Here is a 19,067-nt window from a genome sequence, read left to right as displayed (position 1 = left end):
ACAATAGGCCCACACCTCCACGAGGCAAAGTAGCTGATCAAAGAGCACCTGTGGTTAAAAGAATTATAAGCCCAGCAGAATCCTCCTTCAAGTTTCGCACTCAGTGCTCCAGTGCACCAGTGTCTATCAGTCTCTGAAGGGGTACACCTCTTTGGTGAGGCGAGTAGCAAAGCATGGCATCTCTTTCTTCCCTTCCAGGTCCCCTCCACTTGCCTGGAAGTGGTAGGCGATCTGGTAATTCAGCCGCGTCATGAGACGAGTTATCTCCAGGTCACAACCTCCGTCCTTTTCCAGAAGTTCGCAGAGAGTCTGGATGAAGACTGAGCCTGATGGTTTTTTAAAGGCGCTGTAACCTGCAGACCAATATGAACATAATACTATGATTGAAAAGTTTCCTCTTTTTTCACAACGGACTACCTGCATGGGGCTGGACTTATGTCAAATAGTCTCACTAATATTATGTGTCATAACAAACTACCTAGGGTACTATTGCACATCAGGGCATATGAATTGCAAGTAGCCTATGTTGCGTAATACATCATATGGGTTATTTGCCTAATGGAATATTCTGAATTTAATGGATACAGCATGTCAGATAGACCAAATGTCTCATAGGCTATATTGCTAACAAGCAGGTGAACAGACAAGGAAAGGTTGGATGAAGAAGACACTAGTGACTGTGCCCAATTGTGATTTTTTATTTTCTGGGTACACAAACAGTGGAAAAACCTTAATGATGAATAATAATAAATAATAACATGAACAATAGGCTACTATAACCTATTTCCTGGGCTGCTTTTTGTTGCCAGTCCTCCCCTGCCTAGAACAGTGGCCAAAAGACCAAAGGACCAAGCTACCTGGAGCTGTTGCATACATGACAGCTGTGTTGATAGGAATGGAGAGATAGTCTGAGAGATTATCATCTTCATCTGAAACGGAGGCTGAGTCCGTCTCTATTTCGACTCCACTGTCTAACTCATGACCTCGACATGCCTACAGAGACAGGATCAATCAGATGAAAACAGAACATATTCAGACTGAGAGGAGACCGCTACCTCTTAGGGTACATCATTTTTTTAAACTGCCATATTGTGACACTGTCACATATTTACTGGAGCATGCTGTCACTGGCACAGGTAATATTCTTGAATTCATTTCATTAGTGAAGTGACATCTTACCTGCACAAAAAAAAGCTTTGTCTTATCAACCATGATGGAGTTATCAAAAAATCTAAAGATCTGTGAGAGTATCACGCGATTGCCATCTGCCCCAAACACCATGCCTTCCTCTCCATGAGTTGAAATAATGCCAATGAAACAGTTGTCAACAGGCTTACTGCTCTCTGTGGAGAATAATAAATTGCATGTAGCACATGTGCCAAAGGTTGAGCATATGATTGATTTGTAGATTGATTGATTCTGCTTAAAGTAACATGATATATGAATTCCCATTTTTAGCAATTTCAACATATGGATACACGTTTAGTTTTAAGGGGGTATCCAATTTGTCTTAAACCGACAAAAGATGTCATGCTCCTATCTGTGACCAGGGATGGGCAAAAATATATCAAAATGAATTTTAGAATAAAATATCAGATACCCTAATATGAAGTGTATAAAAATAAACTAATACAGTAGCCACGCCATATCAAAATAATATACTGTAATTTTGTATTTTGATTTCCTTCATCAGTACACCGACTCTGTTGACTAAGTGGACAGCATTTGAGAGCATGCAGCTTTTCTCTGCCTAGACATGCCATAAATCTGCAAACAGTCAACAGATCAACTATGCTTATACATGCCGGACCGGTTACTTCTCATAGCCTAAATACTGTATCAGAGATGTACTCAAAAAGTCACAACTGAACTTGTGAAATTGTACAAACTAACCACCACACCTATTTAGAGCCACAAAATGGGGGCTTAAAGCAACCCAATGCAGTTATATTAACTACCCCTATCTGGATTCCTGGCCCGTACAGCCTAGCACCTGCCTATGACAACTCTGCCCGGATTCCTGGCCCGTCTGCCGTCCCACCACATGCCCCTTGACAACTCCTTTCCCCTGGACAATTCCAACGCTGGACTATTTGAACTTTCTGTCCCTAAATTAGGATTAATGCGTTATCATAACGGATACATAATCATCCCACCTATTGTAACTTTCACCTCAGGTGGCCTTAAACACAATGTCCTATTCTCTACACCTGACTATCATATGCATTTGTCATATGCATTTGTCATATATACAGACCTTACTGTCCTGTATTTGACCCTAGGCAGATGGGTCAGGCCCTTGAGTTGTGGATCTGCTTGAGGTTTCTTCCTATATGTATCTCCAATTCTAGGGAGCTTTTCCTCGCCCCTGTTACCCATGGGCCTTTTTTTCTTTTCTTCCTTTCTTTTTCTCTGATTGTCTACACTCTGTAAAGCGCCATGATACATGTGTAATGTTTTGCCGCTCTATAAGCACAATAAATTTAAATTGAAGCTCATGATACACTGACATAATACAGAGACTGAAGTCTCTGACATTGTCAATGCATGCCCAGAATGCACTAATTGGGTACCATCTAAGCGCTAAATGGTGTTATATTGATGCGAAGTACCATACATTTATTTTTCTATTGTGTTGCTTTAATAATAATAATAATAATAATAATAATAATAATAATAATAATAATAATAATAATGAAAATAATCTTTATTGTCCACAAAAGTGGAAATTTGTCTTTGGCTTCACAGTTTAAGTAGAGCAATGTTGCAGGGCAACCACATAACCGGTTCCATGTGTTCCGATTGGATGATCATGTTAATTTGCCAACTGATGATTAACGTTCTCAAGAAAAGGAAATTGCCCAATATCAAAGAGACTGTGCCAGAACAACAATACTCAGAAATATTGCCCAGTAACCTGGCTCAGAAAGGCGCCCTATATCATCACCTGTGGAGGACACACATGACTGTCAAAGTTGTTACAAATTTCTATACTAAAACAGGCAAACATATAAGTCTGGGTGCAAGTAAGTAGCCATGTGGTTGAGTGAGTGGGTTAGAGTGTTTCTGAATCTCAATATTCTGATCACAATAAGTCTGGGCAACTTAAGTCAGCACCAGTCAGAGGCAACATTCACTGTTTTGCACTTTTATGATGTTATCACATTGGTTTTACCACAAATATGTGGCAGTATTTGTAAACTACAAACATACAGCCATTTTACTTCAGCCCAATAAAGTACAAATTATAGAATACTATTTTGTATTTGAAATATGTATTTTAAATACAGGTATCATAAATACTGCCCATCCCTACCTCCGACAAAACTACATAGCGCAATACCAGGCATTTCAGGTGTGCATTCCAAGTCTGAGGTGATTTGGCTTGAATGTGGAAGCAAATATAGTGAAGGCATATTGGGCATGATTGGAACTCTCTTTGATTAAGAAGATCAGGTTCCTACAACTCCAATCCTTCACAGAAATGACAGAGCTTTCAATTAACTACACTGAAATCAATACGACAAAATCATGTGTTAAATAAAGTAATTGGACGTTTTTCACACAATTTTGGACAGAAACTTTAAGCTGAAGACAGGCAAGCTGCACGGCTGGCTCATCCAAACCACACACTGCATGCGTGAAACAAACAAACACTAACGGGCAGCCGGGTGGGAGGGTGCGCCAATTGCGATTTTGTGCCCAGGGCCCGTGGTCATGATAATCCGGCCATGAATCTAATGCAGGTGCTTGCATGCTATGAATATGACACACGTTTTGACCAGAGACGAAGCTAAAGGTGAATATTACTTAGCAGGTAAGACGGGACGTTAGAGTGCCACTCGCATAGCCAGACTCACTAACCCTAAAGCACAACCATTAGGTTACAGCAGCTTTGAGAACCACTGATGGGCTGCTTAGAAAGACTGTTGTAGTTTCTGGATGATAGCCTACTACACAAACAAAATTTATTTCTGTCAATTAAACCTCTTATCAGTGCAGATTTATTTATAGGTATCCTCATTTATTGTGATGTCCAAGTTGTCCATGCGAGTGGCACTCTCACCGTCTTACCTGCTGATCCAGATATATTTACCTTTAGCGTCATCTCTGGTCAAAACGTGTGTCATATTCATAGCATGTAAGCCTTGTCTGCATTAGATGTAATTTAACATGAATTGAGACATGTGCGACCTCCCTCCATATTTTGCTGCACCATGACCTGTAGTCTATAGTTCTGTATTGTATAGATGAATTAAGTGGAAAGGTAATTCAACCACCTACACTATATATTCTTGAAAAGCCTAACCTCAAGTTAACAGTTGAAATTCCTCCATACCATGTAAAATACATAGTCCTACATTGCATATTGGTGAACCAAGTAAACGATTGATATTTTATCCTCTAACATTAAGGGAAAGGAAATTCGACCACCTAGAATTTTCTAAAAGCCTACATCCTCGATGTAAGTTAACATTAATTGAGTACAACTCATGAAAACAAATTAATAGACAAATTAACATCCAATGCATCCTATCCCTGCAGAAAGTCACCCATTTAAATGACAGTTAAACAAATTCAAATTTGACTTACAAGTAGTCACAATTCTGCAGAACATACCTGCTTTAAATAAAGTGTAGATCTCCTCTGCTGTTAGGTCATTGTGAATCTCCACTTTAAAGCCAAGTCGGCTGAGCACTTTGTGGAGCCGCTTGGTATCTTGAGCAGCTCCTGGCCGACTGGACAGGTCTACTCCAGGGTAAAACTTTATAGCAGACACCAGCAATGCTCTGTTGCAGTCTCCCTCGGTTCTCCTGGCTTTGTTCATATTGAGCTCAAGACACTGTTTAAGTTTAGATTTTACTGTGGAAAATAACACCACGAGCAATCAAAACTAAAGAATTGAAAACACTTCACCACCGGGAATGATGTGCAAAACCACACACCATCTAAGTTTGCCTTAAGGTAATAGCAGGTGAGGATTTTAATAGTTCAGTACCCTCAACTGGTTATTAACTTGTGACTGCTTGTCACAGTCACTTCCTTTATGATCTGTCTGCATATTTTTATATTTTTCATCACCTACGCTACGTGTGAAGTCATGCGGACATTGTAAATCATCCAGAAAAAACTGAACCACACCGACTTAAGAAGACATTCTTTGCATTGATCTTCAAATACATTCTTTGGAAATACATTCAAATACTTACTTTCAATGATTTCCCCCAAGAAACATAACATTAAAATTCATGTATATTTAAAACCTAACTCTAGGTTTAATCAAGATTCCTTATTATGAACAGACGTAGCAGAAACCCATAAGTCACATCATTTCTACTGTTGGTGTATTATCATTAGTTGATTGACACGATACCTATGATCTGTATAAAACGCATGATCAGGCCACAGATGTGAACGTGTGCCTCAAGATCATGTCTTTAATGAATATTGCAGGACTTTTCATATGTCATGGATTGCCTGATTTGATTTAATACCCTGGAGAGGAATCCATTGCTTAGCCAGAGATGCCACCAAATGTGACAAGGTGACATAGGCTTGTCACTACAAACACCACATGGTGCTTTAGTCATTCACTGCACTGGCTCTGACTGGGAGGAAAGTCCAAGGAAAGTCCAATACCTCATCTTCCTACTTCCTTCCTGGTCAGAAGATGAGGCTGAAAGTGAGCTGGAAACTCCTGGCTCCCCACTCTTAAAGACCTTTACTCATCTAGGATGAAGAAAAGGCTGAGGACAATCAAAGCTAACCCCTCACACATGCACTTGCAGCTTTTCAGTTCAGCGAGAGCCCCATTTACTCTACTAATTAACTAATCACTAATGACTAATTGCCAACTCCATAGCTCCTTACCTGAAGCACTTTATCTTGTAGTATTGCCCGTTTACCTGCAGTTTGCTTGTGTGTACTCTATTTTTTTTATCATGTGTCATTTAATATTCAATTTCCAGACTTCTGTTTTGAATTGAAACAGTTTAATTGGTACAATTTTGCAAAGACAATGTACATGTTTTTGGAATTTATGCTCCAAAAGAATGTACAATTATGTACAAAATGATGTAAAATAAAACATATTGTAAAAATATATTGTTAATTCACTTCTCCATAAAAAGGAACATTTAGTATTGACTCCAAAAGCTCCAAAACATACATACAGTATAATATAGATATACACAAAATGATCTGTAAGTAAATCAAACAAAAACAATATAGCCGCAAGCGGCAATGGCGGGCCCGACACTTGCAGGCCGCAACCTGTGACCCACGGAATCCAACAAAGCACCAACGTGGTGCGTTTGTGAAATGTACATATTTGATGCATGTGCTATTTGTTTTTGCATGTTATTTTCTGGCACATTTACTTGCTTGGCCAGGTGGGGGCGCAATGCAAGGCAGGCCCATTGGGTAATATCATAATCATAATATATACTAACCTAAGACATTTTAGACCATTCATTTTAAGCAAAGAACATTTCTGATACACTTTCTAGTTGGCCAGATGGTGGCGCTATGTTAGGCATGGAAATTACATATGTGAATATCATCACAATAATGATATCCAATATTTTGTGAAGTTTCAGATCAATCAGTTAAGGTATTGCCCATTTCTGGCACATATCCTGCTTGGCCAGGTGGTGGCACCAGCAAAGCAGGCCGATTGGGTGTCTAGATATTATGATAATCATAATATCTATTAACCTAAGAAGTTTCAGGGTGTTCATTCAGATTACTTTCTGCTACGTTACATTTTACTGTGATGGCATTCAGTAGGTGGCGCTACACTACAATTACATAGGCTACAAAGATGCATCTGAAATTGACCAATTTAGCACGGACATTTTGTGATCTATCGTCCAACAGTTGAGAAGTGATCCTAAAAAGTTGTCTTCATGTTACCGGATGTGGGGTAGTGGGGAAGGGGGGGCATTATCCCCCTTCATGTTTGCCTTAAGGCTGTTTCATGCTTCTGCGTCGACTCCACACAATGACTACGCCGTTGCCTTGACTGCTGTGCTGAAATATTAATCTTATTTGTTTGGCTTTATCCTACTTAGATTTTGTAAAATACACAGTAGCCTAATACATGAATATCATTGGTATTATCTTTCTACTAATGTCTGTATGTGTGTCTGTCTCTCTCTCTTTTTGTGTGTGTGTGTGTGTGTGTATGTGTGTCTATGTGTGTGTGTGTGTCTTTGGGTGTGTGTCACACCCGAGGCCAACCCTTTGTCCCAAAGCATTGTTTCACATACATTCACATGTGTGCCAAATTCCAAGACTTTTTTGCCCATGGGAATCTTAAAAGAAGGCACAAAAGTCTGAACAAGTATAATAATAATAATCCTTACAAAAACAATAGGGCTTCGCACCTCTCGGTGCGCAAGGCCGTCCGGCGTCCGGCCTCGCGCACCATCGTTGCTTGGGCCCTAATTAAATACAGTTGTGAAACAGGAAGTTGTATGTATGTGCAGCTATGTCTACAGTATAGAGAACCTTCTCTACTGACATCGAAAGGCATAAAGGCCCATGGGAAGAGCTGAAAAGAAGACAAAGAAAATGCCACACAAAACAATCAAAGTATTATCAGCTTGTTGCTTTAGCTGATAGAGCGCTTGCGTATCTTGCGAGATCCCTCCACCAGTGCTGTGGTTGCAAGTTTTCCACTCAGCTCCTCAGTGCTCCTCTTTGAGTCTCTGAAGGGGTACACCTCTTCAGTGAGGCGCGTTGCAAAGCATGGCATCGCCTTCTTTCCTTCCAGGTCCCCTCCACTTGCCTGGAAGTGGTAGGCGATCTGGTAATTCAGCCGCGTCATGAGACGAGTTATCTCCAGGTCACAACCTCCGTCCTTTTCCAGAAGGTCGCAGAGAGTCTGGATGAAGACTGAGCCTGATGGTTTTTTAAAGGCGCTGTAACCTGCAGACCAATATGAACAGTATTGAAAACTGTATGGAATAAAACTTGAGAATATTAAATGAAAATATGTAACAATGTTGTGCTTTTGTTTGACATACACATCCAGTGGCTGAGACAGAAAGATGAAGTTACCTGGAGCTGTTGCATACATGACAGCTGTGTTGATAGGAATGGAGAGATAGTCTGAGAGATTATCATCTTCATCTGAAACGGAGCCTGAGTCCGTCTCTATTTCGACTCCACTGTCTAACATGTCGCCTCGACATGCCTACAAAAAAAGGATAAATTAGATTCAAACATGTAAGTCTGCATACTGGGTTGGAGACTGGCATACCTCAGAGTGCATTCATATCATCTTTGGGTTATCCAAGCAGATGTTGATTTTGTCACATATTTACTGGAGTGTGCATGTCACTGGCAGAAGTAATATTCTTTAACACTTTCATTAGTGAAATGACATCTTACCTGCACAAGAAAAAGCTTTGTCTTATTAACCATGGTGAGGTTATCAAAAAAACCAAAGATCTGAGAGAGTCTCACACGATTGCCATCTGCCCCAAACACCACTCCTTCCTCTCCATGAGTCGAAATGATGCCAATGAAGCAGTCAACAGTCTTTTTGCTCTCTGTGGAGAGAAAATATGGCATAGTGATTAAGCACAATATTCCCAAAAGCATATGACTTTCTGGACTGACAGAAAAGTACTAATTGGTATCCAGCATATTCAAAAGTGACAAAAAGGCTCACTTTTGAAAAACTACAATATTTTGTTTTAAAGATAAGATACATAATATGTGTAATTCAAACCTTGAAATCCGTTTTTACATAACCAAATACTAAACACAACTAAATGCAATTAATACCCATTTAACACAGGCTACACACAGCCACAACAATTACAAAACACACCTGCTTTAAACAGTTTGTAGATTTCTTGAGCTGTTAGGTCATTATGCATCTCCACTGTGAAGCCAAGCTCGCTCAGGCATCTGTTGAGCCGCAGGTTGTCCATACTGACTCCACACCGCTTTTCCAACTCAACTCCACAATGGAAGTTTTTTATAGACACCACCACAGCCCTGTTGCAGACCTTACTGCTTCCATGTGCTTTGTTACAAAAACTCATGATGAGCTTCAGATGATGGTAAAACGTTACAATTTCACTGTGGAAAATAACTGCACAATAAATCAATCAATCAAAGCTTAAGAGCTGACAAAAGCTGTGCCTATACCTCCCAAGGATTGAACAAGAACTGACGCACAAAATCACACACATACAAGTCATATGTATGCAGCAAGCCTTTTTGTCTCAAGGTGTGCAGGGTTCAGCCCTTTCAGGTAGTCTGTGGTTCAGCCCTCCCTGTCATTTGTTTTACTTTCTGTTGACTGTCATCACGTCTCTTAGGTAATGCTGCAAGACATTGCAAAACTTACGGGAAATATCTTTGAGTCGCCCAAGCCCAGTTGAGTACTCACAGTGACATTTTGTGACATTCCATTTTATTCTTCATAATCGTGGTTTGAGCTGGGCATCCAAGTAATGCATTTTCCGACTGCATAGTATTAATTGATATTGAATTAAATTGAAATTGCCTTTATTTATTCATAGGTAAAAAATAAATAAAAATAAAGCATCTTATTGAAATAGGACGTGTGACCAGGTAGCCTACCACAACCATGGATGCCAAAGTACACTACGGTTCATGTCTTTCTACAACAGTCATTTACAACATTCATGATGAAAACAAGGGCATTTCTACGTGACCCCAAACTTTTGAATGGTAGTGTATGTGTATCCTCGATGAACTTTGCCAGACTTTTCCTTTGCATTGCCATGGACTACCTAGTCTGATTTAATACTCCAGCCATTGCTTTCTTGGAACAGCCATCAATAACAGTACAAGACAATGTCATCACTTCTCACTTGTCGACATTCTGCATTAGTCATATCCTGTGACACTGCTAGTCTGGCTAGATGATTGGGAATGTAGATGGAAGTTTGCGACATCACTGTTTCCTCCCATGCAGACGATAAGGCTGAAAGTGCACCAATTCTGATCATACCTGCTTGCCACGTCTAGGCCTACATACGTGCCTTTACGCATTCACATGGTGAGAGGTGTATAGTGTGCAGTTACTGTTCACAGCACTATTCAATCAATAATATTGGAGCATTGTTGTTGTTGTGTGCATTCTCATGTGTTTCATTAGCTGAATTTCACTATTCACATATTTTACGACCCAAAATATTCAAAACACATGGATCAGAACCTTATAGTATGGATGTTATCAGTGTCATTTAAAAAAAAAAAAAGTAATGAACTTCACCAACCAAATAACAAAGCAAAACAAAAATAACCTAACAAAATATATGTGGAGGTGCACGTGTGCCTTTATGCAAACAATCTTGACATGTGTCCAATAGGTGTGCGTCTGTAGGAACATTCTGCTCAATCCTCAAGCAAATATTGTACATTCTGATCATTCCTCTTGATATACACAGAGGAATTCCAATACCTAAAACTATTCCAAAACCTAAAACTACTTTCGCTAGTTTTTAACTGCCCGTGTTTTGCAGAATGCTTGATAAAAGAGATATGAAATGTAGGGGAAAAGAGATGAGGTGGGAGGCTTTGCAAACTGTTACCATTTAAGACAGGTAAGTTGTGTTAAAATCTTTCAGAAGTGAAGGTGGGTTGAGTGGCTGTCAAATATATGGGCTCCCACTGAACTTGTATTCAAAAAAAAAATTGTTCACTCATTTTCAGACTTTTCAAAATGAATTACAGATTATGTCAATGTATCAGTGTTGGGAAAGTTCACTTTCTATGTGAACTAGTTCAAGGTTCAGTTCACACATTTTAAAATGAACTAGTTCAGTTCATAGTTCATAATTCAAATTTTTGAACTAAGTTCACACTTTCCAAAAATGAACTAGTTCATAGTTTTTTTTTTCCATATGTTGCTGCGAGCTATTATTTTTCAAAATTATTGCCACAGCCCATATACAGTAGAATGCAGCTCATTTGGGTTGAGGATCTGTCTTGACAGTCATTTGATTTTGTATTGGCTTGCACATACCTTGAAAGGCTAGCCAGCTTAAGTTCAATGTGCCGTTTCAGGTTTGCTGTGGATGTGACTGAAGTGCGAAGTTTGCACAGAAATGTACGATTTTTCCCATCCTCACCGACCTTGTCATAAAACTTGTTTAAATGATCGTACGACGCCTCCTTGCTGCTTTGTCGTCTACAACAGCCTTTCTCAAACTTCTTTGACCTGAAGCCCAGTCAAGGCATACTTTGGGGTCATAGGGCCCACCTACATGAACCCACCCCCTCCTCCCACCCCCCATCAAATTATCATAATGATATCACAGTTATTATTATTTATATACTATATTGCTATACATGCACTTCAAAACAGTCAATGTTTAAAGTGCTAAGATTGTTCACAAACGTTTGTAAAAACATGCACATCAGAGTACTGCTTTACTAATGTAAAATATAATTACCTACAATAGTTTCATTGTTTTTGCATTGTTGCATGATGCTTGCATGATAAATACTTATCAAAACAACAGCAATTATATGAGTGCCACTGCCGTTGTTTTGGGATGTTTCCCTCATGCAAGCATCATACACTGATAGAATATTTATATGCTATTTAATTACATTTCATTTGAATGCCTGAATGTAAGGATTCAGGAAACACAATACCAGCTTTTGTGAATGGTAAATGGCGGATCAGATCATGCGTAAATCACTGATCTGGAGATCTTTAACTATCTTTAACTAAGACTAATTAATAGCTTTTGGCTGACTTTGGCAAATACTTAATGCTAGACAGTGTTTTATATAGTCTGTGCTCTGTTTTTTTATGGAAGTTGCGTAAATCCACGTCGTTCTATTAAATGTCGTTTTATAATTAAATAGCCTTCCAATAGGTTGAAGCTTAGCTTTGCTACCAACGTGCACACGCATGCATTGAATAAACTCTCATACCACGACTTAATTCTATGCCTCTATGTTTGATGACACCAAATTAACAAGTATTTCCTACTAATTGCAGAAATTTGCGCAGCAAATTATCAGACGATGCCCCGGGAATAATTTCACTCTGCAGACCAGCATTGTCCACGTTGCGGACCGCGGCCCATAGTTTGAGAAATGGTGACCTGCATGCTGCCATATTAAGGTCTTTTTACGGTGTGTTTTAGCCGGGTTTTCGCGTGGAAGGCTGTGTAGAAATCTGACACCCTATTGAACGAAGTTAAACTGAAAGAGCGTGCCGTTCACAGACACCAGAATGAACGAGTTCACAGTAACGTTCATCAGGCAGTAATACAGTAGGCTACGTTCAGTTCACGTTCGCTCAAAATATGAACGAGTTCATGAACTTTCGTTCAATGAACGCGTTCAGGCACAACACTGCAATGTATAATAGTTGTTTCTTCTACAGGAGCAAAACCAATCTCCCTATAGGAAACAAATTGTTGAAGCCGTTTCTATGTCAGTGTCAGACCATGGAAATGTGATCTGGGGCCTCATTACAGAAAGAATCCTAACTGCTCATCCTAACTTAAGTTAGGAAACCAAAGATAGGACAAATCCTAACTTCCTATTACAGAAGCAGTGCCTAACATTATGTCCGTTTCTTATCTTATCTGTGGCTTCCTATCTTATCTTTATTTATGAAATCCTAAATGTTCTATCAATCTGATTTTTCGACGGCTATCAACAGTTTATGTCTTTTTCTGCACTTAGAATGTGCTCGAGACTGATAGAACGCATAACTGTAACGACAAATGAGCCTAAACGTTAACGTTAAAGCTATAACGAAAAAGTTAAACGAAACAGCAAGCTAAGGTCATGGCTGGTCCAGATAAGAAGAGGAGGGCTTTTAATTTCAGCCAAGACGAGTTGGAGGCATTAGTTCAGGCGGTGGAAGACAGGAAAACTGTATTGTTCGGAAAATTTTCAATGACCGTAACGGCGCAGTCTAAAGACAGACACTGGAAAGAGGTGGCGGACTCTGTCTCAGCGGTTTGTGGGATGCTGAGGACGGTGGAGAGTACTAAGAAAAAGTGGTCTTCTCTAGCAAGTGATGCTAAGATCAGGGGGGTCTTACAAAGGAGGGACCAAGCAAAGACGGGGGCTGGTTTGCCCGAAGTGAAGCCCCTAACCTCACTGGAGGAGAAGATCCTGGCCGTCATGGGTCAAGTTTACACCGAAGGTAAGTTGATTTCAGCACTAGCTTCCATCGCAAATTAGCCAGCTGCTAGCTAGTGCTACGATGTAACGATGATAATCTAAAATGTAGCAGCGTAGCAGCTACCTGCTAGTGCCAGCGCTATCGATAACTGGCTTGGAGGAGTGGCTACATAGTAACCCTAGAATAGGGCCACCAGAAGCTACATGTTACTTGTGTCGAACCAGACAAAATACAGTCTATGTAGGCCTATGTAGACCGCAAAAGAAAAGCCAACGCTGACAACTCCCTAACGTGAAATCATTTGTGTATCATAGGCATTGCAACCGGCACGGAGGTGGGACTGGATGAGCTGTGTGAGCAGAAATGTGGCGAGGTGTGTCAGTCGACATCGTCTGACCCTGAGTCGAGAAGGGTCATATTAACGCTGATGGATTCAGAGTGTGACACTATGAATCTGCCACCAGCAATGGTCATCCCATCACCTGGTAAGTCGAATTCAACGTTGATGGTAATTTAAAATAAATAGGCTATGAGGTGCATTTTCACAATGATGCTGTCTCAACTGTAGGCTACTCCTTAAAAACAGTTGAGGTATATAATGTCCCGTTTAGTCTATGCGGTTCACTGAAAGGTGCCTATAGGTTCTGAATCTAAGATTCACAGTTTTTGATTCTTCTCTACAGCTAAAAAGAAGAAGCACATAGGCCTACAAGAGGAGCTTCTGGAGTTGGAGAAGGAGAAGCTGTGGGTAATGAGAGAAAAGGTCAATATTGATAAGGAGAGACTGCAATTGGAAAAAGAAAAATTCGAATTCATGAAGGAGTATGTAAAAAATCGAGGGAACAACATTGTTGATCTCTCTGAACTATAAAAAAAAAAAAGCACACTTATTTAAATTTATTTATTTAATATTGTCAAAAATAAATATTTGAAATCAAAACTGCAATGTTTTGTCTTTAATTATCTTGTAAAATAATGTGCAATTAAGTTGTTTCTGGCGGTTCTGCCAGTCTGTGCACCATCATGTAGGCCTATGCCATCATGGCCTTCCTCCTCATCTTCAACCGGGATGTTTTCAGGGTCCGGGAGATTAGCCATCCTGCATATGTTGTGCAGCACAGCAGTGGCCTTTACAAACATCACCACTCTCTCAGGGGAATACTGAAGATATCCCCCACTCTTATCATGGCATCTCCATCTACAACAACATAAATTAACCAGCAGTGCACCAATTAACCAGTTAGTTTGTATTGCCATCATGGTAACATGCTTTACTTTTTGGTATGATGTTATAGTCCATATTAATATTAAATAATATTAAACTTATACATTTGCTACATTGCTTTTGAAATGTATAGTTTAACACTAGCTTCTTCTTCAGGGTTACTACACACTCCTTATCTACACTATTGAATGCAACAAAGCAGTATGTCTCACCTTCCTTTCCATATACCATAAAGCCTCTCCTGACGGCTACGGCACCTTTTGTGTGCCACATTATACTTCCTCTCTGCCTCTGTCTGCTCATTCATGACTGGTGTCATTAGGTAGGGTTTCAAGGGGTATCCCGAGTCTCCCAAAAGCCATCCACTTGCCCTGCCCTCACTCAGGTAAGCATTGATATCACTGTAAATGGGCACATTTCATATTTTAAATAGTATTTGAGTGGAGCCTATAATGAAGTCTGTAAAACAATAATTTATGTTAGTGTCAAGGACCTACCTGGTGTTGAATATGAATGAATCGTGGATGGATCCAGGCCACTTTGCCAACAAATGCCGTATAACCATATTTTGGTCCCCTATGGCCTGAACGTTAATGGCATGGTATCCTTTACGGCACACGTATGCCGGCTCACTTGGGCCACTTGGAGCTTTGATTGGAAAAAGTGACCCATCTATAAGCCCAATTACCCCTGGCATTCCACTCTGTTGTAAAAACTCCTCCTTTATCCGCAGAAGCTCTTCTCCACGCGGAAACTGAATATAATTTGGTGCCAGATTGCAGATGGCTTTGGTGACTTCCATGAGGTTGCGTGAAATACACGGCTGTGACACCGAAGACAGGCTTGCAACCTCAGTCTGGAAGTCACCCTTGGCAAAAAAACGCAGAGCATTTGTTACCTGCACAAGCACTGGCAAGGCTCCATGTCTCCTTGTAGGCCTCTCCAGAACTGGACGTAGTTCTTCCACCAAAGTCAAAATTAAATGTCTTGGCAGACGATAAAATGAAATTAAAACACGGTCCGGAAAATGTAACACATCATTATGCGGTCTAAGTAGCCTTTCTGCCATTACATTTCTGTTAATGTGTTCATCTTCATTGTCAAAGATACCTACAAGCAGTGCTGCTGCCATATTTTTTTCAGTTAGTGACAGTTATTTTGATTTAGGACAGGGTGAATGGCAACCTAACTTAGGCATCCTAAGTTAGGAATTTCCTAACTTAGGATGATTCTGTAATGGCTAAATTCCTATCTTAAGATAAGATAGGATCTCATCCTAAGTTAAGTTAGGAAACCTGCTTCTGTAATACCAAAACCCCTAAATGCCTTCCTAACTTAAGTTAGGATAGGATTTCAGAGTTAGGAAGTTTCTGTAATGAGGCCCCTGATTCTTTAGAAATGCTGCTGCTTCTTAACTCAAGGCCCTGGACACAGTCTATCACTCTGCCCTTAGATTTATTACAGGTGATGGCTATACTCACCATTGTGTCCTTTATGATAAAGTGGGTTGGTCATATACATTAATCTACAAAGCTGAGCTGGGAAAGCTCAGGGAACATACTTCCTGAATTAATTTTTAACACACTGTAAAAATGAACTCTCTGCTTATGGTCAATTCAGATAAGTAATCACAAACCTTCCTACGTCAATTTGTACCGTTTTTTTATTAATTTAATCTTCCTTCCCCCTCTACAAATAAAATATTAGTATTTTATTGCTAATTTTGTTTTTGGTTTATTTTGTAGATCTTTAGTCTACATTGGTCTACACTACAACTATTTCTTTTGTTGTAATGTCAGCATCACTGAAAATGAGGACTGCACTCAATGAACTTCTGAGAATAATCTGTAATCTGGTGTAATTTACAAGGTAAGTGAGTTATTTATTTCATATATATATATATATATATATATATATATATATATATATATATATATTTCTGTTTCCATTATGTTTATGATTGGACTTAAAGGAACCATATGTAAGATTGTGGCCAAAACTGGTACTGCAATCACTTTCAAATTACCCGGATGCCAAAACACTATGACTTTGTGATTAGTAGATAGGTAGAGGGTGGCATATCAGGCCAAAACAAAACATTACATGACAAAACACAACATCAACATCAGTTGAGGGCTGCAACTTCACTTTTTAAATGGCAATATCCTGGCCGGACTACTGTTGTCAGTGATATAAGTATTTGAAATTAACATGATTTCTTAATGTCTAGTGACATATCAGGGCCATTTTATGATTAACTGAAATACATTTCTTATATATGGTTTCTTTAACATGTAACATACACATTAAACATTTTAGTTTAAAACTACATTATTTCCATGTTAAATAAAGTCCCTTGCCATGAATACAGCTTTCTCAGCACAATAGAGACCCACATTTTTCAAAATATATGGAAAAATACAGCCAACTCGGCCAACTGGAGAAATAGTTCCAAAACATACAGACCATGTGTTAAACTTAATATCATTTTCACTTATGGCAACTTTCTGGTTCTCAACTGTGTTCTCTGTCCTCACTGCGTCACAAAACACACACAGGTCCCAGGGGTTTAAACAACCTTTTGTTTTCATAAGGTTTGCCGATGTGTGTCGACCATTTATCTTAACGTATTTATTTATGCATTTGGCTGATACTTTTATCCAAAGAAACTTAGCGATACCCAGTCTCCCTGGGACACCACAGGGTTAAGTGGCTTGATCAAGGGCACAACGGTGGCAGCCATCAAACACATAACTGCTAGTCCAGCTCCTTGGCCACTCCACTGCATCTCCCTATCTGTGCAACATGGGGGTATAGTTCTATACATGTGCATGTCGTGACTGCAACACATGTTTGTTACATGAGATGAAAGTTCACATACACATTTTGCCAACAATCCTTTATCATTTTATCAAATGCAAACCAAATACACTAGTCTGTTGTCTTGAATCAGAGATTGCCATTAGAGCTATACATGCCAACCTCAGAAGGCAGCTGCCAAAACCAAATTCTGGTTTCGTCGGATTGGTGTTGCCTGGAATATAAGGCGCTCATAATTAATGGCCTGGTGCATCAGCCCACAAGTGCTGGGAAATGCAGCCCTGGAAACATGTTGTATCATTGGCCTGAGGGCCTTTAATGAGACAGACAGGGCACGTAAAAACTTGATCAACTAAAGTTGATGGGCCTGTTTCCCAGACATGAGTCAAGCCTAGTCCTAGACTAAAAGAAAACTTAAATGAAACATCCAAAAAAGCTTTTAGTTTTGGGCTAGTCTAGGCTTATGGGAACTGGCCGAAAAATTATTCTGTGTAATACATAAATATGAAATGCAGACTAGGGCAACGAGGGTAAATTGTACAATAAATATGAATACATTTCTAATGGCATACACTCATAAATTATAGATTGCTTCAGGGAGTTATGAGATCTTAAGTTGAAAGACCAGTATAAATAATTCAGGAACTGATGAACAATGTGTGCAATTCCTTTTTTGCATGAAAACTACACATAAGTGTTCAACTTAACCTTGGTTGAATGGTCATACAATCATTTTGTAGGGGGAAAAAAGTAAGCATTTCAAACATTTTCTTGAAACATTTTCTATTGTAATGTTGTTGTTGTTGACATGGGTACTGATTGGATTTGGAGTGTTCTTCACTCTGATACCAGTGGAGGGCAACCTAATGCTACCAGTAAACTATATGTCTTGCAATGAACAGCAGATGTCAGTCTTGCCCATGCAGTAGTATTCATGCAAACCTTTTATGATTTGCAGAGGATTTGAGTTCATGAATCACCTCAGAGTCTGGTCAATGCTTTGGTTAAGACTGTTTTATACACAAATGTTACACTATGCACTATTTACTGGATCAAAATATGAAGGATTGGTCAACATCATTACTCCAAACCTCAAACAGTAGGACATATTACATTTGTCTTCTATGCCAAAACATCTCTGAAACAGGGAAGAATGTGACAGACAGATACAGCACAGGGGGAAAATACTTTTTTCTTAGATTTATTTTATGTTGGAAAAAAAGGCTACAGACATTTTTACTGTGGTATGCCAGTAATATCTGTGCGACCATTTTCAGATTTCCATTTCCAAAGTCTCAGACCTCAGAAATGTTATCTCTCTGAGTCAGCAGTTGTCAGATCCCTCCCCTCTGAAAAGTAAGTGCTTTTAATGTCTGATTCCGCTCCAACTTCATGTATGACCCCATTCCAAGTTCAAGTGCCTAGTATACCTATACTGTGTCATTTTATTCCCAAATTAGCGCTTATTCATGCATATCCCACTGAATGCAAAAACACCCACAAGGCTGCATAAAGCCTGGTACCTAGCAACGCATCTCTCTCCAAACACAATTTTGAGCCATTCTTAGCACCTTGATTGCCGCCTGCTGAATTGTCATTTGAGCTCAAAACCTGTCATTTCAGTCTACCACAGTGCCCGGAATTGATTGCCCTGGTGATCTTGAAATTATGGCTGTGTCCATTCTGCAGTTTCCTTGGTGGTGCATGGCAAGACCAAAGCTTGTCTAGGTTAAAGTTGAAGTAACTCTCTGCCTGTCTTCACCACAACATCAGCCATAGAGTACAATTCTGCTAAACCTCAACAGCTAAAAGAACAGACAACAAACAGCTTGACAAAGTCATTCCAATCCCCTGAATATTTTCACATGGCACAATTAA

At 39.6% G+C, this 19,067-nt stretch overlaps 2 protein-coding genes across 2 annotated transcripts; both read right to left on the bottom strand.

Annotated features, from left to right (window-relative positions):
• Positions 1 to 126: 126 nt before the first annotated feature.
• LOC143122641 (caspase-7-like) lies at positions 127 to 7,432 on the bottom strand. The gene is made up of 5 exons (XM_076283422.1): positions 7,389 to 7,432; positions 4,621 to 4,814; positions 1,180 to 1,343; positions 858 to 993; positions 127 to 353 (listed from the first exon to the last, which is right to left on the bottom strand). Exons 1-5 carry the CDS (start codon positions 7,430 to 7,432, stop codon positions 127 to 129), a joined length of 765 nt encoding a protein of 254 aa, XP_076139537.1.
• LOC143122523 (caspase-7-like) lies at positions 6,022 to 9,257 on the bottom strand. The gene is made up of 4 exons (XM_076283311.1): positions 8,843 to 9,257; positions 8,398 to 8,558; positions 8,065 to 8,200; positions 6,022 to 7,932 (listed from the first exon to the last, which is right to left on the bottom strand). Exons 1-4 carry the CDS (start codon positions 9,057 to 9,059, stop codon positions 7,616 to 7,618), a joined length of 831 nt encoding a protein of 276 aa, XP_076139426.1. The 5' UTR covers positions 9,060 to 9,257; the 3' UTR covers positions 6,022 to 7,615.
• Between the last annotated feature and the right edge of the window lie 9,810 nt (positions 9,258 to 19,067).

This window comes from Alosa pseudoharengus, unplaced genomic scaffold (genome assembly GCF_046254945.1).
Source record: "Alosa pseudoharengus isolate Yale_2024_CS ecotype anadromous, Long Island Sound unplaced genomic scaffold, YU_APseudo_1.1 YU_APseudo_1.1_scf_14, whole genome shotgun sequence".
In the NCBI taxonomy this organism is placed as follows: Eukaryota; Metazoa; Chordata; class Actinopteri; order Clupeiformes; family Clupeidae; genus Alosa; species Alosa pseudoharengus.
This window is presented reverse-complemented; position numbering and strand designations above follow the sequence as displayed.

Coding starts and splice junctions, on each gene's coding strand:
- LOC143122641 (XM_076283422.1), bottom strand. CDS start 7,432: ATGGTGCGCGAGGCCGGACGCCGGACGGCCTTGCGCACCGAGAG. Junction 4,815..7,388: donor ACGGCCTTGCGCACCGAGAG/GTGCGAAGCCCT, acceptor GAACAAAGCCAG/GAGAACCGAGGGAGACTGCA. Junction 1,344..4,620: donor CTACACTTTATTTAAAGCAG/GTATGTTCTGCA, acceptor TATTCTCCACAG/AGAGCAGTAAGCCTGTTGAC.
- LOC143122523 (XM_076283311.1), bottom strand. CDS start 9,059: ATGAGTTTTTGTAACAAAGCACATGGAAGCAGTAAGGTCTGCAACAGG. Junction 8,201..8,397: donor CAAAGCTTTTTCTTGTGCAG/GTAAGATGTCAT, acceptor CTTTTTTTGTAG/GCATGTCGAGGCGACATGTT. Junction 7,933..8,064: donor CATGTATGCAACAGCTCCAG/GTAACTTCATCT, acceptor ATTGGTCTGCAG/GTTACAGCGCCTTTAAAAAA.